Source organism: Bos indicus, chromosome 2 (genome assembly GCF_029378745.1).
Source record: "Bos indicus isolate NIAB-ARS_2022 breed Sahiwal x Tharparkar chromosome 2, NIAB-ARS_B.indTharparkar_mat_pri_1.0, whole genome shotgun sequence".
NCBI classification, from domain to species: Eukaryota; Metazoa; Chordata; class Mammalia; order Artiodactyla; family Bovidae; genus Bos; species Bos indicus.
The window spans coordinates 129,023,487-129,051,160 of NC_091761.1; the positions used below are offsets into that span (position 1 = coordinate 129,023,487).

Below are 27,674 nucleotides of genomic sequence, written 5' to 3' on the forward strand. Positions count from 1 at the left end.
CACACACCAGGACTTTGATAAAAACCAACTGGTGTCTTCAGTTCCACTCTATTCCAATCTGAATGGCAAAAAGCTAAGACTTGAGAGTCGCTCAGCTTGGTGACCTTGAGCCAATGTGCTTACCCTCTTTGAGCCTCAGTTTTCCGGTCTGTAAAACAGAGGTGATAATGATACCAATTTTATGGACTGTTACGAAGATTAATGAGTTAAGGTAAGTAAGGCACTTGGAACAACACAAAATCAGTGTCCAAAAATGACTCTTATTATTATTTTTACTGTTCTCTTCTAAACTTGTTTCTTTTGAGTGGGAGAATTATTAAAACCATAACAACTTAGGGCTTCCCTGGTGGTTCAAACAGTAAAGAATCTGCCTGCAATACAGGAGATCTGGGTTCAATCCAGGGGTCAGAAAGATACCCCTGGATAAGGAAATGGAAACCCACTCCAGTATTCTTGCCTGGGAAATCCCGTGGACAGAGGAGCCTGGCGGGCTACGGTCAATGGGTTCACAAAGAGTTGGACATAACTGAGCGACTCACACAATAACAACTTAAGACATGCAATGAAGGTGATCAAAATGAAGTGAATTTAACCTCTGGGCCCCCAAATACTTACAACCACACTCTGAAGGGAATATCCAGGTCATCATTTTATAGATAAGGAAACTGAGGCCTGGAGAAGGTAAGCAAGTTCCTCAAGGACACTGAGTTTGGACACAGAGAAGACAGAGGCTTGAATCAGGATTTCAAGATTCCAGATTCCATGACTTTCAATTAAAGTCTGTCTTCTGGTGTGATTATATGGCATGATCATAAAATAACAGGACTGAGTGGGGCAGTTGGATTTCAGTTTGTTTGGTTTGGGGACAGCCCCTCCCCTGACATAGTCCCAGATCCAGTGGATTCTAAGGTGGGGGTCAGGTCAGGTCTCTGGCTCACATTCTGGTCTCAGTTTTGAAGCCAAGTTCTCTCCCCGGGGAGGGATACAGGATTGGGGAGGGGGTGTCAGTGCATGGGGGGGTTGCCATGGGTGACCCTGGCCCAGCTGCTGCCTGAGCTTTCTCACGAGGAGGTTCTCCCAGCGTCCCAGATCCACCCCAGGCCCTCTGCCGCCTCCCCCAACCCTCGTCATCTAGGGAGCAGTTGTTGTAGCTTGCAAGTGTGTCTGGCACCAAACCTGGGAGTTAGATGCTCCAGAAAGATGAAGGGCACTGCCCAAGCAAACCTTAGGAAGCAAGAGAGCCCAGTGATCAAGAGCACAGCCTTGTAGGTTTCAAACCCAGCTCCTCCACTTCCTAGCTGAGTGGCGGTGGGCTTCACCTTTCTGAGGCTTCCACACCTGTGAAATGGGAAGGCCAGCGTATCTATCTCAGATGTTGAGACGCTTTTCTTTTTTTAAAAGCGCTTTATTGAGGTATAATTTACATACCATAAAATTCACCTGCTTTAAGTACACAACTAAGTGATTTTTTAGCCTATTTAAAGAATTGTATGAGCATCACCACATCCATTTTAAAATATTTTTATTGGGGCTTCTCTGGTAGCTCAGACAGTAAAGACTCTGCCCACAGTGCAGAAGACCCAGGTGTGATCCCTGGGTCGGGAAGATCCCGTGGAGAAGGGAATGGCTACCCACTCCATGGACCAAGGAGCCTGGTGGGCTACAGACCAAGGGGTCGAAAAGAGTCAGATGTGATCAGTCTCTCCAAAAAAACTCTCTTGTACTCATTAGCAGTCACTCCCCTTCTTCTTCTTAGCCTTAGGTAACCACTATTCTATATTCTATCCCTATAAATTTACCTTTCCTGGAAATTGAACATAAATGGAATTATACAATATGTTGTCCTTTGTGCTTTGTTCCTTCCACTTAGGCTAATATTTTTGAGGTCCATCTATAGATTCTATACATCCGTAGTTGTTCCTTTTTTTTTTTTTTTTTTTGGTTACACTCCACAGCTTGTGGGAATCTTAGTTCCTTGACCAGGGATTGAACCCAGGCCCAAGGCAATAAAAGCACCAAGTTCTAACCACTGGAACACCAGGGAATTCCCGTGTTTGCTCCTTTTTATTGCTGAGTAATATTCCATCATATATGACTGTACTACATTCTGTTTATGCGTTCATCATTTGATAGACTTTGGGGTTGTTTCCAATGTGGGGTTATAATGAGCAAGGCTGCTATGACTGTTCCCTGTACAAGGTTTTGAACAGACATATGTTTTCATTTCTCTTGGGTGAATACCTAGAAGAATGGCTAAAGTCATATGGTCAATTTATATTTAACTTTATAAGAAACTGCTAGTTTTTCAAAGTCTTACATTCCCAGCAGTAAGTATGAGGATTTGCTGAGAGAATTAAATGAGATAATTAACATAAAATGCTTAGCACTGTGCCTGATCACGGAGAAGGCGATGGCACCCCACTCCAGTCCTCTCGCCTGGCAAATCCCATGGACAGAGGAGCCTGGTAGGCTGCAGCCCATGGGGTCTCGAAGAGTTGGACACAACTGAGCGACTTCCCTTTCACTTTCACTTTCACTTTCATGCATTGGGGAAGGAAATGGCAACCCACTTGTGTTCTTGCCTGGAGAATCCCAGGGACGGGGGAGCCTGGTGGGGTCACACAGAGTTGGACACGACTGAAGCGACTTAGCAGCAGCAGCAGCAGTGCCTGATCATAGTGAATCTTCTATAAATGGTAGCTAGTATTAGTAGAGGTCTTAACAGAATCTTAATAGAATGGTGCTAGAATCCAAGGTACTGCTGCCTCCTTTCCTGGAAAGAAAGTGAAAAAAGCCCACACACCCTTTATCCTCTTAGCCTGGCATTCAAGGCTTTCTACACACCCCATCGCTCCATCTACCCATCCAGTCTTGGCCAGCATTCACCTTGCCCTCTAGCTTCTGCCCAGCCAAGCTGATCAACACCTCTGCTCCCACCATTTTCTGCTGTCTCCCTCTTGCTTTCTCTTCAAGTATTAAAATCCTACTTGGCCTTCAAGACTCAGGTCTAGCTCAGGTATCCTTTCCTCTCCAAGGTCTATCTTGACTTTTTTTTTTTGGTCATGCTGTGCAGCATGTGGGATCATAGTTCCCTGACCAGAGGTTGAACCCATGCTTCTTGCAGTGGAAGCTCAAAGTCTTCATCACGGGACCACCAGGGAAGTTGCCTACACTGACTTTCTAACTAACTAGACTAGCGCTGTCTGTGTGCTGTTGAGGACCTGAAATGTGGCTAGTCTGAACTGAAATGTGCTGAGTTATAATATATACATCAGATTTTGATGATTTAGCATGAAAAAGTAATGTGAAATTAGTAGGGTTTTTGGTATTAATTACAGGTTCAAATAGTATTGGGGGTATATTGGGTTAGGTAAAAATACATTGTTGAAATTAATTTATTAAAAAATTTAAAAATGAGGCTGCTAGAAAACCTTAAATTACACACATGGCTCACATCTGTGCCTAAATGCTAGTTCTACTGGATGGCATTGGTAAAGAGCATCAATATCTTAACAGCTGCTGTTTATTGAGCACCTCTCTTCTTACACTGTTGTATCTGTTATCTGATGTAATGCTCAGTGCAACCCTATGGGGAGATGTTATGAATATCTCCTTTTTACAGATAAGAAAACAGAGGGAAGGTGTGGTCTCCCCAAGGTCACCCAGCTGGACACTGGCAGGATTCAAACCCAAGCTGTCTGCCACCAAAGCCCATAGTCTCCATTCTGCTGCACATACCACTGAAGCATCAAGGGGGGTCTCCTGGGGTGCCTTTGGCTGGAATCAGAATAGCTCTTCATGGTAATGAATCATGCTAATCAGAAGCTCTGACTGAATGCTTGTCTTTCATAAACACGAAAGGAGAAAGCGGATTAATTAATAGAAGCAGTGCATTTGGAGTAAGTCAGATCTTGGCACCTCTGGGTGTAATAAGATTGAGAACTACGGATCTAAATACGTATCTCATTTGACAGGTGGGGACACTGATGCCCAAAAGGGAGAAGGTTTGTCCAGGGTTGTCAGCCAGTGGCAGAGCCACATGCGAAAGCAGGGTTTCTGGGCTCTCAGGCTGAGTTCCCCTGCATGGACCTCACTGTCTGTACATGGAAGGCCCCTGCCCCCAGCCACCTGGAAGCCTTTTGTCTTGAACCAGCCCCCTTCCTCTCCCCAGCCTATCCCGAGGACTAGAGAGAAGGGGGAGTCAGGAGACCCAACTCATTCCCACCAGGGTCCCAAGGCCACAGTCCGGTCCTGGGCCAGGAATTCCTTTCAGAGACTGAATTAAACTGAGCCCGAAAATAATTCTGCACCCTTGGACGCCTCCAGGAGCTCCTTATTTCTATTCTGCCGGATCTAGCGGGCCAGGCCTCCCTAAGTCTGCTCTCGGCCATCTTCTGGGCTCCCCCAGACTTCCCCTGCTAGCTCCTGTCTCCACTCATACGTGTGTTAGGGAATGGGGGTGTTTAAATGTGTAAAGACTACCCACATCCCTGTGCCCTCTTCCCAGCCTCTCCAAACAGGCAGGAGAAAGGGCGAGAGAGACGTCCCAAACCGGGCATCATCATTGCTATGAGCCAACCCAGGAGGGCCCGAGCCAGAGGCAAAGAGAAGAAACCCCAGACGCAGACACAAAGGGGAACCAAGAGTGTGCCCAAGACAGAAGAACAGGACGGACGCGTAAATCAAGATCAAGGCACGGAGCGAGAGACGAAGAGAAGAGACAGAAGAGAAAGAGAAAGGAGGTGGAGATGAAAAGGGGATTCAGAAAAAGGAAAACGAGAGGAAGGCAGAGCAGGAAGAAGAGAGAGAAATGAGAACGTGCGGGAGAGACCGCAAGAGCAAGAGAGGCGCGACGGGGGCGAGGAGGAAGGAGGCACCCCGAGGGCGCGAGGGGCGATGGGGGCGATCGCGGGGCGCCCGGGCCGCGGGGGTCCCGGGGTGGGGAGGGCGGCGGGCCTTCCTCTCGGCGCCTCTCCCCGCCGCGGCGGTCGGAGCAGCCGCATTCCTCCGGGTTTCCCACACACTCGCCATCAAAGAGTCCCCAAAGCCCCGACTTTTCCCGCGCCCCTCCCCCGCCAGGGCCGGAGAAGCTATTTTTCACCCCCTCCTGGTCTTTAATCTGTTGTGGGGGAAAGAAAGCGGCTTTTGTTGGGCGAGGGGCTGCGCGAGGGGCGGGGCGGGGGAGCCGGCGATTGTGTGTCCCCGCAGCTGCGCGCCCCGGGCCGCCCGGGTGGGGCCGCAGTGGCGCGGGCGGGGAGGGCCCCCCCGAGGTCGGGCCGGGCCGGGCCGGGGTGGGGCGCAGGGCCGCGGGCGCGGATGGCCGGGGCAGGTCGACCCAGCCCGGGGTGAGGCCCGCGGGGGCGCGGGGTGCGGGCGGGAGGGTCGCAGGGGCCGAGGGAGTGGAGGAAAAGGGCCACCCGGGCGCGCAAGCCCATTGTCCTCTTGGCCCTGTTCTGCAGCTGGCCCCGAGATTGGGGGAAGATGGGCACACGCGGAAAGGGCACGTGGGGAGAAGGCTGCACACCCGCAGGAGGTCGTATCCTCAGGCAGGGGGCCACGAGAACCGCACTTTTAAGTAACACGCAGGGAGACACGTGCACACACACACACACACACACACACTCTGTCTCACCAGGGACATAGACACACAAACTCTCAAGAAGGGTCCCACAGCCAGAGAGGGGCCAACAATACACACTCTGGGAGGAACACACATATTCAAAAGAAGAACCCACTTACACACATACACAGACACCCACACACCACCTGACACCATAAAGGTCTGTTCAGCAACGTGGGTTTCCAATATGAATTTCCTTTTCCTTCCGGTTGGATTCCTGGGTGGGGAAGATCCCCTGGAGAAGGGACAGGCTACCCACTCCAGTGTTCTTGGGCTTCCCTGGTGGCTCAGCTGGTAAAGAATCCACCTGCAATGCAGAAGACCTGGGTTCGATCCCTGGGTTGGGAAGATCCCCTGGAGAAGGGAAAGGCTACCCCCTCCAGTATTCTAGCCTGGAGAAGTCCACGGACTATATCCTCCATGGGGTCACAAGGAGTCGGACACGACTGAGCGACTTTCATGTCACTTCACTTCTCCTTCCAATCCCCATTTTTCCTTAAGACTGGCCTGCATTCTCCAGTATTAGCTTCTAGACCCTCCCTCCAGTTGGCAGCCTGGCTCATGCTTTGGAGCACAAGCTCTGGACTCAAGCAGCTGTGCTCTGCCTCCTAACAGCTGTGTGACCTTGGGTGAGTCGCCTCACCTCTCTGAGCTTCGATGGATATGTGGGTTGTAGGCGATAACATATGTAAGATGCCTGACTCATCATTGGCACTTGGTAAAACTAATCCCTTATGAGCCTGCTGATGCTGGGGCCCCAGTAACGAAGACACTCAGGGGTAGCTGTGGCCAGCCTGTCTTCAGCCTTCCCGCACCCCTGCACTTCTACCTCAATGCCCAGTTGGGCGTGGAATTGGCCCCAGCAGGTTCAGCTCTGTCCCCAGGCCAGATCCGTCCCATCCCAACCTCAATACCTACCCTTTGAACTGCTGCTGGGACCTGGACCAACACAAGACAATATCAGGGCAGGGTGAACATTGCTTTTCCATGATCCTTTTTTTTTTTTTTAACCTTCATTTTTTCTTGCCTTGGTTCCATCATCTTTCTAAAGCCCTTCCTGAACCCCAGTAGTGACAGCCCTAATCCAATTGTCAGTATCTGTCTGTGGTAACTACATCCCCTAAGGGGTCTCCCATGAGGGATCACTGGGATGGAGCTTAATTCAGTACATCCTTACTCATTGCCCATTCTCTGCCAGGCACCGTGAGGGATACTGAGACTAGGGAGACAATATGACATAATTACAAAGCAGGTGAGCTATAAACCCCACAGGATGGTTAGAAGAGTTCAGTGAACTATGAAGGAAAGTGCTTTGGAAATAGCAAAACCTCTGCAATAATTCCTTTTCCTTTTGCTACTTGATTCCCACATAACCTGCTGCTGCTCTCCAAAGACTAGAAGCTCCAAACCTTTTCTTTCTTTTTTTCTCCAAACTTCTCTTAACAGGGAAATGAGGTTATCCCTATCTGTCCTCATTAGCCTAGAAATGCTGGAGAAATATTGGAGAAGGAAATGGCAACCCACTCCAGTGTTCTTGCCTGGAGAATCCCAGGGACGGGGGAGCCTGGTGGGCTGCCGTCTATGGGGTCGCACAGAGTTGGACACGACTGACGAGACTTAGCAGCAGCAGCTGGAGTGAGGGAATTAGTCCTTGTGTGTCTGGACACTGTGTGCAGTTTGAAAGTCTGTCTCCATCCTTTTATTCATCAATGTTTGAGCCACCAGACCTGAGAGTTCAGATTTTGATTGTTGGAATGTTTTTTTCTCCTGGCTCTGTGGACAAGTCTCTTTGACCTTCAATACCTTTGTCATAATACCTACCCTCAAAAGAGAAGATTATACAAGACAGAATTTATAAAGCACCAGCACAAGATAGGTTATCAGAAAGTAAATTCCCTTCGTACTTCCCTGCGGTTGTCCACCCACCCACATACCTCCCAGATGCCAACCCAGCCTCTGGCCGTCCCACGGTCACTGCCTACCTGCTGACATAAGGGCTTAGTTAGCTTCAGGGCGGTATGACTGGACCAAGCTAGGCTGGCTTTGGGTTGAAAGAAGGAGAGAGGCAGGAAACTCAACTCCACAGCTGACTCCTAAATACAGGAGTAGTCAGTTTGCACTTTGTTTAAGAATAAACATCCCTTAAAGCATGGACAGGAAGGTTTTTTTGGGGGAAAAAAAAATCTTCAGATTTCCAAGAAATTTCCAAAGCTCTCTGAGTCTCTCTCTGCTTAGAAAATATTTTCTAATACCTTAGTGTCTGTCTTCCAACCTAATGATTGTCCCCCTTGCTTTTCTCTATCGAGTAGAATAAAATGTCTCAGGAGCAGACTACTTTCCTAGGAGGTCCCTTGAAAGGGCAGAAGGAAAAGCATAAACACAGAAGGATAAAAGCTTTGAAACAGGTACCTGGGTACAAAATTTGGATCTGTAGCTTATTAGCCATGTAACCCTAGGCAAGTATATTAACTTCCCTGAGCCTCGGTCTGCTGGAACACAGAATGATTCAATGAGATAATGCATAAGGCAAGAAGGACTTGGCAAATAGTTAAGATTCAGTGAAGGATGACGACGATGATGACGATAATGATGAGACCGAGTACTTCTGAACTGTAGAGGAGCCCATCTTGGAGGCCTCTGATGTCCACATTCCTGTAAGGGCTCATGCCTGAGATCCAGAGGCTCCCCATAGTCTTCTTCTCAGTATTGCCCATGTTCCTGAGAACAGTCTCAGCAGGAACCATTAAGCTTCTTGAAACCACCTCACTCACCAGGGGCTATATCACATCACAGCACATGAAAATAACTAACTGGTTCCTGTGGCACTTTCTATCCCTTGTCCCCTTGATCCTCCCAGCTGTTAAGTGGGTGGGTATTTCTCCCCATTTTACAGAGGAGACAACTGAGGCAGAGGCAGGCTAGGTAGTGCATCCAAGGGTTTGAGCCTGGCTTTGAACCTGCATTCCCTGTGATCTTGTTTCACAAGAGTCTCAAGCTGTAGTTGGAGGTCTAGCCTTGCTAGGGGGAGAGGGAGGGGTATGTTCTAAGTGTGTGGCTAGGAAATCCTCCTCACACTCTTACAGGTACTTTGTGAATAGACAGGTGTGTGTGTGTGTGTGTGTTAGTCACTTGGTCATGTCCATTTCTCTGTGATGCCATGGACTGTAGCCTATCAGGCTCCTCTGTCCATGGAATTCTCCACGCAAGAATACTGGAGTGGGTTGCCATTCCCTTCTCCAGGGGATCTTCCAGACCCAGGGACTGAACCAGGGTCTCCTGCTCCGCAGGCAGATTCTTTACTGTCTGAGCCACCAGGGAAGTCAAACAGGTACATATTAGGAAATGCAGCATCTGAGGATTCTTGAGACCCCTAAGGTATCCCTAATACAGCAGACTACCCTAATTCAAAAGAGATTTAGAGGGCAGAGTGGACAGGGAGCCACATGAAGGGTAGGTATGGGTCCTGGCTACAGGTCAGCAACTAATATCCGAGTACTTCTGAACTATAGAGGAGCCCATCTTGGAGGCCTCTGATGTCCACATTCCTATAAGGGCTCCCCATAGTAAAAAGAGTAACTTTGGGCAAGATTCAGAGGTTCCCTTGATCCCCACTTTCGACATTAAAAGCAAAAAATAGAAAGGTAGATAGAAGCTCAGTTTAGGCAAAAAGACATCTGCAATTCTCATCATCATTACTTTGGCTTTGAAATCGACAGCGCAGAGACCCCCCACCACTTTTTAAAATTTTAAAGACAAAACAGTATAACAGTTCTGCCAACTCTTAAAAAAAAAAATCAGAGAGCACAACATTGGCTTTTTCATTTTTTTTTTTTTTTTTAAATTTTGGCAAAGGAAGATTCAGTTTCTGGAAATGCTTGCAAAATGATTCCTGACACTGGGGGGAGATAGTTAAAAAAAGAAGACGACGAAAACTTATTAAACACATGTAGTAAAGGACGAAGGTGGGAAGAAAGCGAATCAACGAAAGAAAGGAAAGAACTAAAAGAGATAGACGGTGGGGAAGGGGGAAGCCATTAAAGGGCCCCAATTCAAGGAACGTTATCAAGTTCTCAGCATCTGCAATTCACAAGCCGCTTGTGAGTCGGGGCGGCGCAGACTCCGCCCCTTTCTCGGGTGTCGGACGCTCATTGGTGGGGGCGGCAGTCGCCGGCCGGTGACTGCCCGAGGAAAGGTTGCCTGGGACACGCATCCCTGTGTGAACGCATGACGTCCCACCCTGGCGCCAGGCTGTCTGGGGCTGAGTCTTAGATCAACACAGCTGTGGGACCGGGACCCACAGCTGGGCAAAGGAGCGGATTCCTCAACAAAAAATAGGATTGTGAGAAAAGTTCTGAAACAAAAACAGCGCAGACAAAAGCCTTAATGACATCCTTTCATAAAAATAAAAAATGCAAGAGGGGGGAAAAAGCTGGTAAAAGGAGCAGAACTGGGAACAGAAAGTTCAGAGGCATTTGGAATAAGAGACTGAGGCCCCACCACCGCTAAACAAGTTGCAGAAGGCCTGAGCTAGCCCTTCAGTCCGCTGTTGGGAAAAAGAAGTCTTTTGGTTTCAAACTTTATCCAGTGTTCTCAACCGTAACCCATTTCTTTCAGAATTAGCATCTTACATTGGAGAGTACCCTTAGAGGTCATTTGCTGCCCCCTCCCCCAATTTTACAAAAAAATGAAGCCCAGGAAGGAAGGAAATTCTTCCAAGGCCACATTGCAAGTTATTGACATGACCAGGAAAGAATTCTGCTTGCTAATCCCACTGCATCTCTTTCCTGCCTGTGTCGCCCAGCTTCTGGGCATTTTAACCTGAAAGCATCTTTAGAGATAACGTGAAAGTGTTTTGCAAACTGCTGTACAAGCCTGAGACATCAGTGGTAGTGATGGAGGAGTGAAAAAGAGATGGGGGAATCTATGTGGCTGCTGCTAAGTCGATTCAGTCGTGTCCGACTCTGTTCGACCCCATGGACGGCAGCCCACCAGGCTCCCCTGTCCCTGAGATTCTCCAGGCAAGAGTACTGAAGTGGGTTGCCATTGCCTTGTCCCGAATCTATGTGGACCTGTGGACTAAGCACGGACCACTCAACCAGACATGCACTCAACAGTCACTTGCCTTCACATCCACTCAACCAGTCCTCAGGCACCAAGGAGACTAATGGATGTGATGGAGACAGTATGTTAAGCGCCTTGCAGAGAAGAGACATTTTATAATTACATGTGGAAGGAAGGAGGTAGGTCTAATTAGCTCCATTTTATAAATTGGAAAATTGAGGCAGAGAGACGTGACTTACCCAAAACTCACAGGTTTACTAAAAAAGAATGGAAATTTGAACATAAATCTGCCTAGCCTCAGAGGCCATGATTTTTTCCAGAACCTGGGCTTGACTATCTTGCACAAACCATGGAGGCCTGCGTGACAGAAAAGGAAAAGGTTTTCTTTTTGGTCATGCAGGAGTCCTCATAGTCACCATATTCCCTTCCTGAGACCAAATAGCTGACAGGCTCTCCAGTTGACTTCTGTAGCATACATAGACTGATTTGTCCATTCACAGGATATCTTCACCTTCTTATACTAAAGAGACTGTCCTTGAAAACATCCGTATTTCAGGAAGAAATCTTTTGAAGACCTTTTACCTGGGACACAGATTCCTGTGGTATGACAGCTAAAAAAAAAAGGCTTTGGGGCTGGCTCTGCCATTACTTGTGGTGTGACCTTGAGAACATCTTAAAACTCCTTTCTGGACCCTTTACCATCCCACACCTGCCTGTCCAAATTTCATAAAGCATCAGACTGCTAGAGTTGGAAAGGATTTTAAATAATCACTTAGCACCATTTCCCCATTTTAGTCACAAGGAACCAAGCCCAGGGTACCTGAGCTTGTCCACGGTCACAGGACAGATTATTGGCAAGGCTGGGAAGTTGAATCCAGGACTCCTAACTCCCAGTCTGGAGTCCTGTTTTACTATGACTCTTTTGAGATTGTCCTAGCTCTGAGCTCCCATTGTTCCAGTCTTCAGTGCCACATAGTATAGAACTCTTAATTGTTTCCGGTGTTAATCTTGTCTCCCCGAGTCCTGGGATCCTTGAGAGCAGAAGTCACTGTTTTAAGGAAAGCAACTCCATAAATATTCATCAAGTGATTGATTAGGGAAGCAACCATTGAGGGATCCCACCTGGTCACTCCCCAGATGGAAACCAGCATTCAGAGGCTGCACTTTCTCCCAAACCCTTGGAAATGACAAGAAGACAAGCAAAGAATGCAATGTCTCATTGCAATACGGGGCTTACTCGCCTGTCCCCCCGTCCCTTTCTTGGGGGCTCTCAGATAGAGCTGGAGCCATTTCAGCAAGGCTAAGAATAATCAAGTCCAGGTGGCCTGCCCTTCCACAGCAGAAAGAGACAGACAATAGAGTGATGAAATTACCAAACTATTGTTTTCTGCATAGAGGTGTGTGGAGAATGTGGGGTTGGAGGGAGGGAGAAGGGAGAGTTAAAAAAAAGATTAACTGACCCAAAGGGAGCTCCTAAAAAGGTTATCTAGAAATCAGCCCATCTGTATCCCATATTCAAAACCCTGTCCAAAATTCTAATCAAACTCACTTCCAAAACATAACTGGGCATATATTTGGCTCCTTATGGAATGCATGGGGCCAGAGGGTGGGAGCTTTTTTCCTTCCCCAAGCAAAAACCACAATTCAAGCTTTTTTTTTTTTCTTTCTCCTTGTTGCTCAGTGTTCTTTGCTCAAACCCCCTTCCCCTCCTCCTTCTGCAATCTCAGCGCCTAGCCCAAATCTGTTTTCTTCATTGTAACCTCAGCTTCACCGCAATTAATTTTTTCCCCCTCTGGTCACAAGATAATTCCTGACGCCAGTGAGTCTGGAGGTCAGACGAACAGCAAATTGGGGAACAAGGCGGCACTAATTCCTTACAAGTTTCCCTTGAAAAATCTTTTGCTTAAAAAAAAAAAAAAAAAGCTTTGCTGTTCAGGGATTTATGACCTCGGAGGACTATGGGTTCGAACCAGTATTGGGCTGTAGGTGGACTGGCAAGCGGGCAGGGGAGCTCGAAGATATGGGGCGCTGCCAGGAAAAGGCAAATTCTTAAAAGTTAATGGTTTTAAGTGATTTTTTTAAAATCCTTGCTGGCAAGGAGGCCCGCCTCTCCCCAGTATCAGCGCTTCCTCATTCTTTGAATCCGCGGCTCCGCGGTATTCGGCGTCAGACCGGCCAGAGGAAGCCTGTTTGCAATTTACCCGGGTTGTGAACGCCCAGGGTCGACGGAGGCGGGGCCACAGCGGTCTGTTTTGCATAAAGGGGCGTGCCCTCCAGGCCGACTCTATAAGTGCAGACTTCGGAGCGCGTGAGCGCGTTGCAGGCTGCTCTAGAGGGTCTCTGTCTATCTCCTTCCTTCCAGCACTTCCCAACCTCATTGCTCAGTATGAAGGCGCTCAGCCCGGTTCGCGGCTGCTACGAGGCGGTATGCTGCCTGTCGGAACGCAGCCTGGCCATCGCGCGGGGCCGTGGCAAGAGCCCGGCCGCCGAGGAGCCGCTGAGCCTGCTTGACGACATGAACCACTGCTACTCGCGACTGAGGGAACTGGTACCCGGAGTCCCGCGAGGCACTCAGCTTAGCCAGGTGGAAATCCTGCAGCGCGTCATCGACTACATCCTCGACCTGCAGGTGGTCCTGGCCGAGCCGGCCCCTGGGCCCCCAGACGGCCCGCATCTTCCCATCCAGGTGCGCGCGGGCGTGCTCGGGAGCTGGGGCGGGGCTGAGCTCCAGGGCTGGGATGCTACGGGGACCCCTGGACCTTCCAAACTCCGTGCGTAAACCCTTCCCCCCTTTTCCTTCTCTCAGACAGCTGAGCTCGCTCCGGAACTTGTGATCTCCAACGACCAAAGGAGCTTCTGCCACTGACCTGGCCCGTCCTGGCGCCTCCAGGTGAGTATCCAAGCCTTCTCTCGGGGGCGGGGAAGGGGGACAGCTGGTGCTTAAACGGCGATCTTGGAGTTGGTAGGCCTTTTAAAGGATTACCGCGGCCCCCTCGGTTTAGGGAAATTCAGGCCAGAGAGACGCAAGTGACTTGCCCGTGGTCACAGCAAATGAATGACGGAACCAATTCTGATCCAGAGTTCGTTTCAACCTTAAGTGCACGTTGTTCCCGTCCTCCCCATTGGCCAAAGGTGCGAAACTATAGACGCAGGTCCGACTAGATAAAATAACCAGTCTGTCTGTGGCTTGGAGTCGTAAAAGGAGCCGCGTTTTTCTCAGCCCCCCTCCCAACTAGTGTCACTTCCAATAGGCAGGGGTGGTGCAAGCTCCGCCTGTGGTCTTTCGGCGCCAACTGGGTGGGGGCAGTGTGGGGCGCGAGTTATCAGCTGGAGGTAGAGACCAAGTTTCCTCCCTGGCGCCGGCCAGTCTGCGGACGGCCCCCGCTTGGGCGCGCTCGGCGGAAACTGACGGCTCCCTGGTCTTCTTTCCTCCCCCGCCCAGAACGCAGGTGCTGGCGCCCGTCCGGGACCCCGGGACCCTCTACGGCCGGAAGCCCGAGGGCATGGATGGGCCTCAACCTTGCCCTGCCCACTTGACTTCCCCAAACCCCTGCCTCGAGGCTGGACCTGCGCCCGGGAGCGAAGGACTGTGAACTTGGGTGGCCTAAAGAGCCGGCGCTAGCTCTGGGCACCAGCTGGGCAACCTCCCCCTGCCCTCACCCCACTCCCAAGTTTTAAAGACTGTCTTTCAGTGTGTGGAGGTGTACGGGGTTGGGGGTGGGGGCTGGCTGTTCTCCAAATTCTGCCTTGGCCAAGGCAGCGGTAGAGCTGGTCTTCTGGTCTCCTTGGAGAAAGACTCTGTTGCCCTGATTATGAACTCTATAATAGAGTATTTAGCTTTTGTACCTTTTTTGCAGGAAGGTGACTTTCTGTAACCATGCGATGTATATTAAACTTTTTATAAAAGTTAACATTTTGCATAATAAACGGTTTTTAAACACTTGTGTTTATAATTTGATTCCTTAAGTGCTAACACTGTTTCTCACAAAGCTGGATTTAGGGAGAATAAATTCATGTCTTTCTTGGAGCTTAGGAAAAGTAAACTTGCTTATTCCCTTAAAAGGGAGATGGGCGAATGCCCAGCTAAGACTGGGGAAGAGGGGGAAGTAGAAAGGGCTCATGGTGGAGCCCCACACGCACTGGGTGCAGAGAAGAGCCTTGTCCTGTCTCACTTTACAAGTGAGGGAAGACTGGAGAGAGAAAGTGACTGGAACAAGCTCATCCAGCAAGTTGGGGCCTAGGATAGAAATCTGCTCTCCTGAGTCCCAGTTCTTAGGTAGTTTGAGAGCTATGTTGCTAACTAGCAGATGGCTGTCCTCTTTAATGCCATTCATGATGTTTCTCTAGCAGGGGATGTGAAACAGGACCCTCACCTGTTAGGCAGGGATGGTGCTGATAGACCCATTTCAGAGATGAATAAATGGATCATTGGGCTTGGTTTATTTCCTCTTGGGCTTCCAGAGTTGGGGAAAATAGGATAGGAGTCTCTTCCCTCAAATCTGATCAACCACTCTGATCAGAAGGATTTTGGTGCTGGTTGGGAAATAGGGGAACGAATTATTCTACCACCAGTTGAAGACTGAGCCCTGAGGAAGAGGGCACCACAGCCCTCATTTCTGGTATATCCTTCCAATAACATCTCCAATGGGAGTCTCCTCTATAAGTACCTTTAGCCCTATTTCAGAAATGGAGAAATTGAGGCTCAGTGGATAATGAGTTGGAGTCAGGTTCACACAGTCCCTTGAGAGGCAGAAATGGGATTTTAAACAACTACAGTGACCATGGACAGGGAAGCCTGGTGTGTTACAGTCCATGGGGTCACAAACAGTCGGATACAACTTGATGACTGAACAACAGTGACCATGACTGTAGTGGAAAGGAGCAGGATCTGAGGCTGGCTATTCATGGGGCCAGGCTTGAGAGTCAGGCAGAGGGCAAGACTCCTACACCATGCCATCTTCCTTTGCTTCCCCTCCACCTCGATCTGGCAGTTCCCCAGGTAGGTTCCACCAGGCGCCTGGTCCTACTAGATTCCTGTTTATGATATGATCTCATTCATGTGTTGGCACCTGGCATTAGTTACTTCAGTATTTCATAACAAACAGGTCACGTCATCACCCACCTTTCATGCCTTAACCCTGGTGAATTTGCAAGGGTGAACAGGGGCATGTGATGGGGAGGCAAACTTTGTCTTTGTGAACCACCCTCCTGATAAACCAGTGTACTTAACCTGTTTCCTGTCTCCTCCAATGATCTGGTGGAAGGTATGAATACTCTTTAGAAAATCCACACGCACACACAATTTTGCCAAAGCAATAGGGCTTCCCAGATGGCTCAGTGGTAAAGAATCTGCCTGCCAATACAGGAGACACAGATTCAATCCCTGTGTCAGGAAGATTCCCTCAAGAAAGAAATGACAACCCGCTCCAATATTCTTGCTTGGGGAATTCCATGAACAGAGGAGTCTGGCCAGCTACAGTCCACGAGGTCACAAAGAGATGGACACGACTGAGCGACTGAGGATGCGTGCATGGCCAAGCAAACTTCCAATGCCCGGGGGAGAGCCCTCAGTCCCCGTGTGAGGAACTTTTGCTTCAAACCCAGTAAGTACAAGACCCAGGCTGGGTCTGCCTGGGATCATTCGTTAGGTGTCCTGTGCTGGCTCTGAAGTAAGTCAGCCACACAAAAGTGCAAACAGCATACTAGCTGTTTGACTGCAAGCTAGGGACTGTTTCTATTGAGCCTCAGTGTCCACACCTGTGTGAGACCGCTGATCTTGATACAGTTTTGAGGCACCTGGCCCCACATTAAACCATTAATTGCAGCAGAGCCAGGCACTGAACTCAATACCCTGTGCCCTTTGCCACAGCATGCCGCTTCCTGCTCGGAAGTTGCAGGACCGAAAGGCTAGGAAGCTCTGGATGGCTCAACTGCTGTGTGACCTTGAGCCAGCCACCTCACCTCTCCAAGCCTCTCTCCTCCCTTGCACAGCAGCTGGTGCTTCTCGCATTGCTGCCTCCCAGGACGGAAGATAATGGTGGGAAAGTTCTTTGAAATGCATCACACACCTACGAGGTATTATTAAGCTAATTCCAAGGAAATTGCCTGTAAGGTCCTCAGAGACTGAGCTATTCAGGTGGTGGGGACAAAAGCTGAAACCAGCACACCAATTCATTAGTCATTAGAGAGTGAAAGCAATTTGGCCCTGGGGCAGAAAACTCTGAGAGAGGGGAGTTGTCTTGTGTCATAAACACCTATCAAATGCCTACCAGGTGCCAGGCTCTATTTTATCTTAACATTTTTCTAATCCTCACCACCACCCAGCAATGTATCATTATTCCCATTTTACAGAAGACACAAATTCAGAGAGGCTGAATAACTTGATCCAGGTCACATAGCAAAGAAGGGCCACATAACAAGGAAGGGCCACAGCAAAGCAGCATCCAGCACCACCTAGCTCCAAAGTCCACGTTCAATTTTTTCCCTCTCCATTCCCTTCCCCTGGGAAGGGAACATATTTGGTCCCCAGTAGGTGCTTGCTAAATGAAAGACCTAGGCCCACCCCAGGTCTCCCTCTCATTTGTTAAAAGAGGATGATGGTGCCTCCTTTGCAGGTCTGTGCTTCGGATTAAAGATGCATAAAGCATCTACCAGACTCTCTGAAAATACAAGATTCACCATTAACCGAATCTTAACAGTTCACTATTGCATCAGCTCTGAAAAACGGACTTTGGGAAGGGATTTTTACTTTGTTAAAAACAAACAAACAAACAAAAAAACCAGGTTCAGAACAGACGAAGTAACTTGCCCGGGGCCCCACAGCTCCTAAGTGACAAAGCAAGGATTCAAATTCATGCGTGTGACAAACCAGAGACGGTGCCCTGTCCGAGAAGGCCAGCGACAGCTCTCCTTAGCTGTGGATGTGCCGGACAACTGTCAGTGGCTGTCTTTCGACCTCATCATCTCTCACGGCTGGCTGGCACTCGTCTCCATTCCCAGGGATACATCCTAAATCCTCGCGTCGCTCTTGAAGAACTGCCTCTGGTGCTCCGCTCCCGGCCAAGGCTTCTGGAGGCCGGAGCAGGGGCGGGGCCTCGGCCCACGTGGCCCGGAGCCCGGCTGGGCGGGGCCAAGATAGCCCCGCCCCGGCCCCGCCCCCGGCCCGGCGACCCGCGCTCCCCCCCGCGGGCCCTGGGGGCCGGTCGCAGGTGTTCGCTGGCGCCCGGATGTCTGAGCTCTGGCTCCGCTCTGGCTCCGGCTCCCTCCGCAGCCTGCGGGCGGGGCTCCCAGCCCATCCGGAGCCTCGCGGCGCCCCTGCCGCTCTGCCAGCAGCGCGGCCTCCCGGTTCCCAGCCTCCTGGCTTTGAGGGGCGGGGGGCCCGGGCCACCCCCCTCTCTCCGGAGCCACCCCCACCCAGCCGAGCTGCTGACCCTATTGCTCTCCCGCTGCCCCCAGCTGCGCTCGGACCGCGGCGGCCTCGACGCGCCCCCACCCCGCTTCCTGCCTCGGCAGTTTTGCCCGAACCGGGCGGCCGCCCTGGATCGCACCCCGTTCCTTCCTTCCTTCATTCTTTTCAGGCAACTTGCATTCCTCGAGCGCCTGCGACGTGCCCCGCACGAGGCCTCTCCGACCTTCCGAGGGCAGGCCCCCGGGCCCACCGGGGTCCTCCGGGAAGATTCCGCCCTCCGCCCCATCTCCCTCCCTGCTCCGCCCGACTCTTCTATCTCTGATGTCCGGTTTCACTCCGAGTTTAGCATTTAATTGTTCTCTGGTTATTTCTCCTGTTAAGGGTCAGTCAGTGGCAGGGTCAGGGGATCACTTTGTGATCAAAATCAAGGGTCAGTCTCAAAGTGGAGTGAGGGGTCAGAGTGTGGCCAGAATTGGGGTTTTAGCCAGACTGTGGCAAGGTTTGGAGATAGTGTGGGTGGAAGTTGGCAGTGGTCAGTCTACAGCTGGGCTTAATAGACAGAGAGTAGTAGCATCAGTGGCCAGTCAGTGAGTCAGTCTTGGGCACAGTCAGTGAACAGTGTGGATCAGGGTACTAGGTCACCCAGAGACTAGGATTTGGTGGTTGCCTTTGACAAGCCAGATAAGTGCAGTGGGGCAGGGTGTCGGTGTGGTAGCTCTCTGAACTCAAGATTCCTATCCCTCCACAGCTGGGGGCTGGTCATAGCCTCCCCCTGGCATTACTCAGACTGTAGAGCTGGGCTTCCATCTGGGACACTCCCTGCCCTCCACACCTCTCTGCTCCTACCTTATGCCAGATGCTGGAGGCAAAAAACCCCTGGCTGGGGCAGACCCGTGGTCAGACTGACGGTAACGCTGGCCATGGCAAGGAGGCCTTAGGCTTCTGAGGGACACCCCCAACACTTTGCGTCACCCATGGGGAACAGGTACCTTGATCTTCCCTGTACCTTCTGCCTTTTGTTTACAAACCTAAAAGCTGTTGGGGATGGAAGGGTTCTTAGAGGTCACACGTGTGGCCTAAGAGGGGAAGAAGCTTGCTCAGGGACACCCAGCAAGTTCGTGGTCAAGACAGGACTCAAGGGAACTCCCTAGTGGTTCCGTGGTTAGGACTCAGCACTTTCACTGCCCTGGCCTGGGTTCAATCCCTGGTGGGGGAACTAAGATCCCATTCCCATGGCCCAAAAAAAGACAGAAACTCATGCCTTTTACCTTTCTAGCTAGGGCACTCTTTGTGATCCTCTGCCTACCCTGAGCAAGGATTGTTATTCCCACTTTAGAGATGAGGCAGCTGAGGCCCTGAGAGGCTTCTGGACTCGCCCGGCTCTCTCAGAGGGACTGCCAGGGGCGAGGGGACTGCACCCACCTGAGGATCTGGACCTGTGAAGTGGGGAGCCGGTGATTCCCTGAAGCATTGCGCCCTCGTCATTGCCACGCAGCCCCTCCCTGGCGCCCTCATTAGGAGCGAATGAAACAAGGGTGGCCGGAGGAAGCTGGGGAGAGAACACTTTTTAAGAACTGCTGGGGAAAAGCTTAGCTGGGTTCTTATGGAAACATATGGAACTCATTACCCTAAGTCGAAGTGGTCGCTGGCCAGCTGGCAGTTGGTCGGTTTGGGGCTAAAAGTGTGTGTTGTGTGGTAGTGAGGGTACCTAAGGCAGACTCACCAGAATAACCTGCCCACTCACTTATCCAGGTTCTTCCCAAACCAGGTATTGTTTCCATTTTTAACATCAAAAAAAAGTGATTTCAAGACACCGGGTACTAGGCCACTCTAGGTTTTGTGGGTAGGATCAGAGACTTAGGGACCATCACGACAGACAGCCCCCCCAGAACCACCCACATCCTGACTCACACACGTCTTTTCACCACCAGGGCCCCTGCAGTGGGTCCAGATGTATGAAGGGATGGTCTCAGCTTCCATCCAGGACTCATCCAGGGCGGGGGGGGTGGGGAGGGGGGGGTGGTCCTTGAGGAGCCTAAATGTTGGTCCTGCATCCCGTCAATCACATTTCCCTGGACAGGTTGGACTCCATATTCAAAGACAGCAGCAAGAGAATGTTCCCAGAGGCCATTTCCTGGTCCACAGGACTTTAGTCTATGTGGTTGTAGGATCCTGGGGGGCTGCCTCCATTTCACCCCTATGAGGCTCACAGATATTAAGGGACCTGCCAAAGATCACCTTGAAGTAAGCACCAGAGCCCAGGTCTCCGACATAGCTTCCACATCCTGTCTTGTTGATATCTGCTATAGTGTGTGCTAAGTCGCTTCAGTGACGTCCAACTCTGAGACCCCACAGACTGTAGCCCCCCAGGCTCCTCTGTCTATAGAATTTCCCAGGCAAGAATACTGGAGTGGGTTACCATTTCCTTCTCCAGGGGATCTTCCCCACTGAGGGATCGAACCCGCGTCTCCTACTTTGGCAGGCGGATTCTTTACCATTGAGCCAACGCAGCTCTTCTAAAACTTTCTACTAACCAGTGGTCATACAGAATTGGCCTCACACAACCCCCACAGCCCTCCTGTACTTCCTGTGAATTTGGGAATCAGCCAGCTGCTGGTGGAAGCCCTAGCTTTGTCATGTATCAGCTATGCCATCAGAAAAGTGAAAAGTGAAAGTTGCTCAGTTGTGTCCGACTCTTTGCAACCCCATGGACTATACAGACCATGGAATTCTCCAGGCCAGAATACTGGAGTAGGTAGCCGTTCCCTTCTCCAGGGGGGTCTTCCCAACCTCGGGTTGGAACCCAGGTCTCCCACATTGCAGGTGGATTCTTTACCAGGAGAGCCCAGGAATACTGGAGTGGGTAGCCTATCTCTTCTCCAGCCATTAGAGGTAGGTTATTTACCCTCTCAGAGCCACATCGTTTGCTGTGACGATTAAAGCAGATGACATGTAAGGCGCCTGGCCCTCGGTGGCCGGGGGCGACGGCAGCCATGGAGCTTGTTGGGCATGGTTGTCAGACTCCTCACATAATTCCTCCCTCATCTTTCCAGATGGTCGTGTTGTTGGCATAGTCCATCCACGGCATCTCAGCACTGCCTGTCCAGTAGGCGTGCTCTTCAGAGGCCTTTCACACACACACGCAGGAGTATGTGGTCAACAGGACGCTCAGTGCCTTGAGGAATAGTGCAAGGACTTAAAAAAGCAGGCCTGCAATTCAACCTCACCACTCCCAGGCTGTGCCGCCATGGACAAGCTCCTTAACCTCTCTGAACCTCAGAAAACCAGCCTGGAGCCACCGCAGAGTCTTGCTGAGGATTTAGTGAGGAACTAAGGATAGCCCACCGAGAGGCTCACTGGCACGTGGAGGCACTCAGTAAGTTACAGCTGGAGTTAGAAATAATCCTATTTCACAGATGGAGAGGCTGAGTCCCAGAGGGCGTAAGTGACACATCCAGTGTCATGTGAAAAGACCCCTCACAGACCTAGGGACTAAAGACCAGATCTTCATGCTCCCAGTCTTTGCCCAGCTGCTGCTAAGTCGCTTCAGTTGTGCCTGGTTCTGTGCGACCCCATGGACTGCAGCCTACCAGGCTCCTCCATCCATGGGATTTTCCAGGCAAGAATACTGGAATGGGTTGTCATTGCCTCCTCCCTTTGCCCAGCTACTACTCTCTCATTACTGGGATTTATAACCATTTCATGACAAAGGTGTTTTCAACTGTGGAAAGTCAGAACTTTTAACCCAGGCTCCGCCTGATACAGAACCAGCTCACTGGTGAGTGCATCCCTCCGTAGAAGAGAACAGGGGTCGGGGCTGGGGTAGGATGGACATGACTCAGAGGCCAGAGAACCTGGAGGCCAAACATAATGAAATCAGGGGAGCAGGAGCTTTGTGATCAGACAGACCTGTCTCTGCCACTTCTTAGCTGTGTGATCAGCTAAAGGACACCACCTCTCTCGGCCTGTTTTTCCTCTAAAGCTCCCAGTAGTACCTCTTTCGTAGAGCTGTTTCGGCAACTAAGAAGACAGAGTGCCTGGCACAGATGGATTGCTTGAAGTTGGCAGTCCCTATCATTTTATCAAGATGAAGTAGAGCAGGAGCCACCTGTAGTCTTTGTCGTCACCCTCATTGTGAATCTTTTTGTAAACTTCCAATTGAACAAACAGTATTTGATTTCTGATATGCTGTATGTGTCCACAGTCCCCCACTTACAGTGTGAACTTGGACAAACTACCTAAGTTCTTTCATCTTCAGTGTCTGCACCTATAAAATGGGGATAATGAAAGTCCCTACTACGGACAGTTGGGAAAATTTTTTTTTTAACTTTTCTTTTTTGGACATACCATGAAGCTTGTGGAATCTTAGTTCCCCAACCAGGGGTCGAACCCAGGCCCCCAGCAGTGAAAACACTGAGTCCTAATCCCTGAACTGCCAGGGAATTCCCAGGTGTGAGGATTAAATCAGTTACCACATAGTACGCTCGGTTTAATGCTTGGCACATAATAGGAACCCCCAAATGCTACTTGTCATTCATTATCTTAGCACAGTCTGTGAAGTTTGTGTTCTTATACATTCTATAGCCATCTGTGTTTTTATACAAAATCTTAATATCTCAATTTTTTAAAAATTGGCATTTCAAGAAGATGTACAGATTTTTATCATATGGTTTTGTGAGATCTAGCGCCTAACAAACTTCACACGTAGCCACACTTGTGCGTTGTGTGCACACGCACAAGTGTGGCTACGTGTGAAGTTTGTTAGGCGCTAGATGAACACACACACACACACACACACACGATGAGCTGAAACAAGCCCTCTTGCATTGAAGAGCGGCCTGCATGCTCCCTCTAACTGGCTTTCCTCTGTGAAGGGAGACTGGTGACTGTGTGACCTCTCAGCAGGAGAATTCCTTGGCAAAACTAACCTGGCCCTGGAGAAGGGCATGGCGATCCAGTCCAGTATTCTTGCTTGGAGAATCCCATGGACAGAGGAACCTGGTGGGCTGCAGTGCATGGGGTCACAGAGTTGGACACGACTGAAGTGACTTAGCATGCATGCATGTTAAACCATAATAGCTGCTGCTGCTGCTAAGTCACTTCAGTCGTGTCCGACTCTGTGCGACCCCATAGATAATTCTCTAGGCAAGAACCCTGGAGTGGGTTGCCATTTCCTTCTCCAATGCATGAAAGTGAAAAGTGAAAGGGAAGTCGCTCAGTCATGTCTGACCCTCAGCGACCCCATGGACTGCAGCCTACCAGGCTCTTCCGTCCATAGGATTTTCCAGGCAAGAGTACTGGAGTGGGATGCCATTGCCTTCTCTGAACCATAATAGAAAAGAATATAAAAAAAGAATGTGTATATATGTATAACTGAACCACTATGCTGTAGAACAGTAATGAACAAAACATTGTAAGTCAACTACAAGTCAGTAAAAATTAAAAACAACAATAAAACAAAAAGCCAAGATGTCAGGTGGGGCCAGACCACCTAGGATATGACAGCCTTCTCTGGCGGCAGATCAATTCAGTGCTGTCTTTCTGGGGAGCACCAGGCTTTTTCCACCCTAAGCCCACGTCTTGACTCTTTCTGTCAATCAGGACGAAAGCCGCTATAAGGCACAGGAAGCTCAGCCCGGTGCTCTGTGATGACCTAGGTGGATGGGATGGAAGTGGGGTGGGAGGGAAGCTTAAGAAGCAGGGGATATATGTATGCATATGACTGATTTACTTTGTTGTACAGCAGAAATTAACACATTGTAAAGCAATTATATTCCAATAAATAAATAAAAGTAATTAATACAAAAATTAAAAAAAAAAACTCACCTGGGAGGAAGCCCTGGCTCCTGCTCTTAACCTGAGTATCAGAGCCCAGGTCTCAGTAGTGGTTCTCTCCCCGCCTTGCTGTGCAACCCTGGGCACCTCACTTCACCTCTCTGAGCTTTGACCTTCCATCTGTGAAAGGGGGCGGACCTTTCAAGGTCGTCCTGAGGATTAGAAAAGTGAACAAAAAGTGCCTGGCACATTGTCATTGCTCCATATATGGGAGCTCTTCAAAGCACGTTGGTTTTTTAACTCAGTAAGAGCTATCTTTTTATATTCTTTAATAAAACAGGGTTATGATCTGGGTGCCTTATGTAATTAATACCGTTTATTGATTTTTAAACACATCTGCTAATCCAGTAAAGGTGGTTTTCCTCCTAAAATTATTTTCTTTCCTAATTTATTCATATTTCACAATGTCTGGGCAGGTCACTGGGCCTCACTGAGCCTCAGTCTCCATATTTCTAACATGGGAAAAATGCCTTCCTCATGAGGTTGTTTGGAGTTCAGTTGAGACGGTGTATGTAAAAGTGCTCTGCACACCGTCAAGTCCAGTAAGTGTAAGAGATGATTTTTTGCACCTCCTTCCCTTTCAGTAGGCCAAATTCCTCAAAGACAGGAGGGAGTTTTATTTACCTTTGTATCTCCTGTGTTGAATGTGTAGTAATAAATGTAATAGTAGCATTTATGGTGATAAGAACTTTCATTTCCTGGACACTTGTATTGTGCAAGACTCTGGGCTGAGTGCATCTTAATGGAAGGATGAGTGACAGACACTTAAAAGTTTTGATTCCCTCTGCTGGGAATTGTTTTAGTTTTCTCTTGAGCAAATTCTGTCTTCCATCCTGCAGACAAATTATTTTTATTCTTGGGCCTCATATGTTGTTTGGCCAATCCAGTTGAATAACCGTAATAGCATTGTTTAGTTTCCTTATCTATAAAATGGGGCTAATGATCAACTTAACCTCATATAAAAGTGTCCCATAAATGACGGTAACTTTCCCTTACTCCTTCCTTTCCTCCCCGCCTAGACACACCCTTTCCTTGGAGAGGAAAGTGATGACAGAACAAGGTGATTAAACTGGGTGGTGGAGAGCTGAGTCCCTTCATTTCTCTGTGCTTTTTTTTTTTTTTGCCCAGGCCCCTTGGAGTGTGGGGGGAGGTCTTAATTTTCCCACCAGGGATTGAACCCTCAGCCTTGGCAGTGAATGTGCAGTCTTAACCACTGAACCACTAGGGAATTCCTTCTCCGTGCTTTTGTTTCTTTTTTTGATCAGGGTGGCAGATCTTCCTGGAATAATTGCCTGATTCTGAGACCCTCCATGTCCAGCCTCCTAAAAAGCCCCCCCTTTCTGCCACAGCACCACAGATTCAACTCATCTGGACGTCACATGCCCCCTGTGATCATCTGTTGTATATTCCAAGTGCCTTTAAGTCCTGGAAGGCAGAGTGGTGTGTTAGGGTTTGACTTCTATTTTTCTAAGCATTTTCTTATCATCTCATCTCATCCTTTATAAACCTTTCAAAGTCCCCAAGCCACACATGGGCAGCTGAGGCCCCGAGAGGGGAAGGGCCTTGGCTAAGGCCACAGACTGAGTGACAGCCAGTCCTGAGACCCGAGGCATGCTCCGAGTCGCTCGGCGCTTAGTCCCATGAGCCTCTCGATACCAGGCTTTGTGCTTGATGCTGCCTCACAGAAATTTTATGAAGTCGCTGCTCCCCCCCACTTTCCAGATGAGCAAACTGAGACTCAGGCAGGTAAAAAGTTATTTCCCGAGTTGGAATCATGATATAATCAGGGCCGATTCTAAACTGTGCTTTTTGCCCAGGACCCCGAGACTTCTGCCGCTTTGTTGTTTCAGGGCCCCGAAGACAGCCGCTCCCAAGTCTCTAGCAGTGTGTTGGACCCCAAAGCAGGGAGTGATTGCCAAGGCTGACCCCTATGCCCTGCTCTCTCGGCCCCAGCAGCCCCGGGGTCAAGGGATTCACAGAGCAGGGCCCAGGAGGGCCCTCCTGCAGCAGTGATCTGCATGGAATGGCCCCCCGCCCCAATCCCTAAAGCCCATTGTCTCCCCAGGAGACAATACAGATAAAGGACCCAGCCTAGTGGGCTGCCTGCATCAATCTGTAACCATGGAAACCCATAGGGAGACAATTCCAAAGCCCCTCCTGTCACCCTCCACCCTGCAGCTGTGGCTCCAGGAGTCCAGCCTCCAGCAGAACGGGCATTGCTAGTAATTGCTGTCCCCCACCACGGCCACCCCCAAATGGGACACAGCTAGGCTCCCCCCAGCATACATCCTCCCAGAACTGGTGTTGGCAAAGGGGCCTTGGATATGTTTAAGGTCTATATCTCATTTCATCTGCAGGAAGGTTAGTTCCACCAGGTTCTGCATCGGCAAGATGTCACTGATCACAGGGTCGGGGCCCCGGGAAAAGGTCTCAATAGATTCTTAACCATCCAGTGGTCAACCAGGACCCAGGAAGGTATTAGGTCTTCAGCGCATGACTTCCCCCTGGTGGCCAGTTGCTGCAATTGTCAGTTTCGACTTTAGCCAAACTTGTTACCTCTTTTTCCTTGGTATCTTGTGTGTTCCAGATGCCCACGTACATTTGATCTAATCCTCACAACCACTCTGTGACGTGGGTGTTCTTACCCTCCTTACACATCCTGAAGCCAAGGCTTTCAGGTGGTATGCAGAAGGAAGCAAAGACAGCAGAGTGGTTGAGAGGGTGAATCCAGACTGCCCTGGCTCAAAACCAGGCATCACCAGCCTGATGATCTTGGGAAACGTACCTGAGCTCTGAGTCTGATTCGTATTTGTAAAGTGGGAGCGATAACAACACATACTTCATAGTGATGTTACGAGGATATATAAAATAAGATTTATAAGCCTTCAGAACAGTGATTGGCGCATAATAAATAAAATGCTGTGCCCTGACACTTCTTAAGCTGTATGCCTTCAGGAGTATCATGGAGATTCTGGCCTCAGTTCTTTCACCTGGGCGTGTATGTGTGCTCAGTCACTGCAGTCCTGTCCGACTCTTCGTGACCCCAAAAGGCTCCTCTGGCCATGGGATTCTCCAGGCAAGAATAACGGAGTGGACTGCTATGCCCTCCCCCAGGGAATCGTCCCGATCCAAGGATTGGCCCACGCCTCCTGCGTCTCCTGCATTAGCAGACAGATTCTTTTACCCACTGAGCCACCCGGGAAGCCCCTCTTTCACCCATACAGTAGGGCTAATCGTGGCTTTCTCTTAGGACTATCATGGTAACTAAAGTGGATTTGAGGTATGAATGTACTTGCTTTGCTACTATTAGCATCATTTTTTTTTAATCTGCCTTTTTGGGGAGGGCTGATCATGGGGGCAGAAGGATGGGCAGAGAGATGCTACTCTGTCAACAAGCCAGGAGGAGATACCTGAAGATTCTCGTCCCTGCAGTCTCTTTGGTTTGCAGAGTCACAGAGCCTCTGACAGTGGCCAAAGACTTTTCTGGGAAGAGACTGGGAGTGGCCTCTCATCTATTCCAAAAATCTTCCACTGAGTTCATTTCAATCAGCGGTTCTTGGGCTTCTACTCTGCAATGAACACTGGGCTGAATATGGGGGTGCGACAATAAAGACAAGGAGTGACTTAAATCTGGGGGAGGGACAGAACAGAATTACAATGTGAAATGATGACAGACTGAGATCCCCTACAGGAAGTGTAGAGCAGGGGTCAGAGTCAGCATCTGAGAAATGGGTGCTCTAAGCTATCACC

At 49.7% G+C, this 27,674-nt stretch overlaps 1 protein-coding gene and 1 long non-coding RNA gene across 2 annotated transcripts in view; one reads left to right on the top strand and one right to left on the bottom strand.

Moving 5' to 3' along the window:
* The window catches only part of LOC139178646 (uncharacterized), a 59,372-nt gene extending 41,605 nt beyond the window's left edge, over window positions 1-17,767 (bottom strand). Inside the window, exon 1 of the long non-coding RNA XR_011563055.1 lies at window positions 17,550-17,767. This is a non-coding gene — a long non-coding RNA (uncharacterized lncRNA). The remainder of the gene's footprint in view (window positions 1-17,549) is intronic.
* ID3 (inhibitor of DNA binding 3) lies at window positions 12,979-14,621 on the top strand. Its single transcript, XM_019981568.2, has 3 exons — window positions 12,979-13,367; window positions 13,488-13,571; window positions 14,124-14,621. Exons 1-2 carry the CDS (start codon window positions 13,068-13,070, stop codon window positions 13,545-13,547), a joined length of 360 nt encoding a protein of 119 aa, XP_019837127.1. The 5' UTR covers window positions 12,979-13,067; the 3' UTR covers window positions 13,548-13,571; window positions 14,124-14,621.
* Window positions 17,768-27,674: the final 9,907 nt, after the last annotated feature.

Bases quoted from the DNA above. Each gene is read 5' to 3' on its own strand.
- ID3 (XM_019981568.2), top strand. From the start codon at position 13,068: ATGAAGGCGCTCAGCCCGGTTCGCGGCTGCTACGAGGCGGTATGCTGC. The intron at 13,368-13,487 runs GTGCGCGCGGGC...TCCTTCTCTCAG, and splicing joins GCCCGCATCTTCCCATCCAG to ACAGCTGAGCTCGCTCCGGA.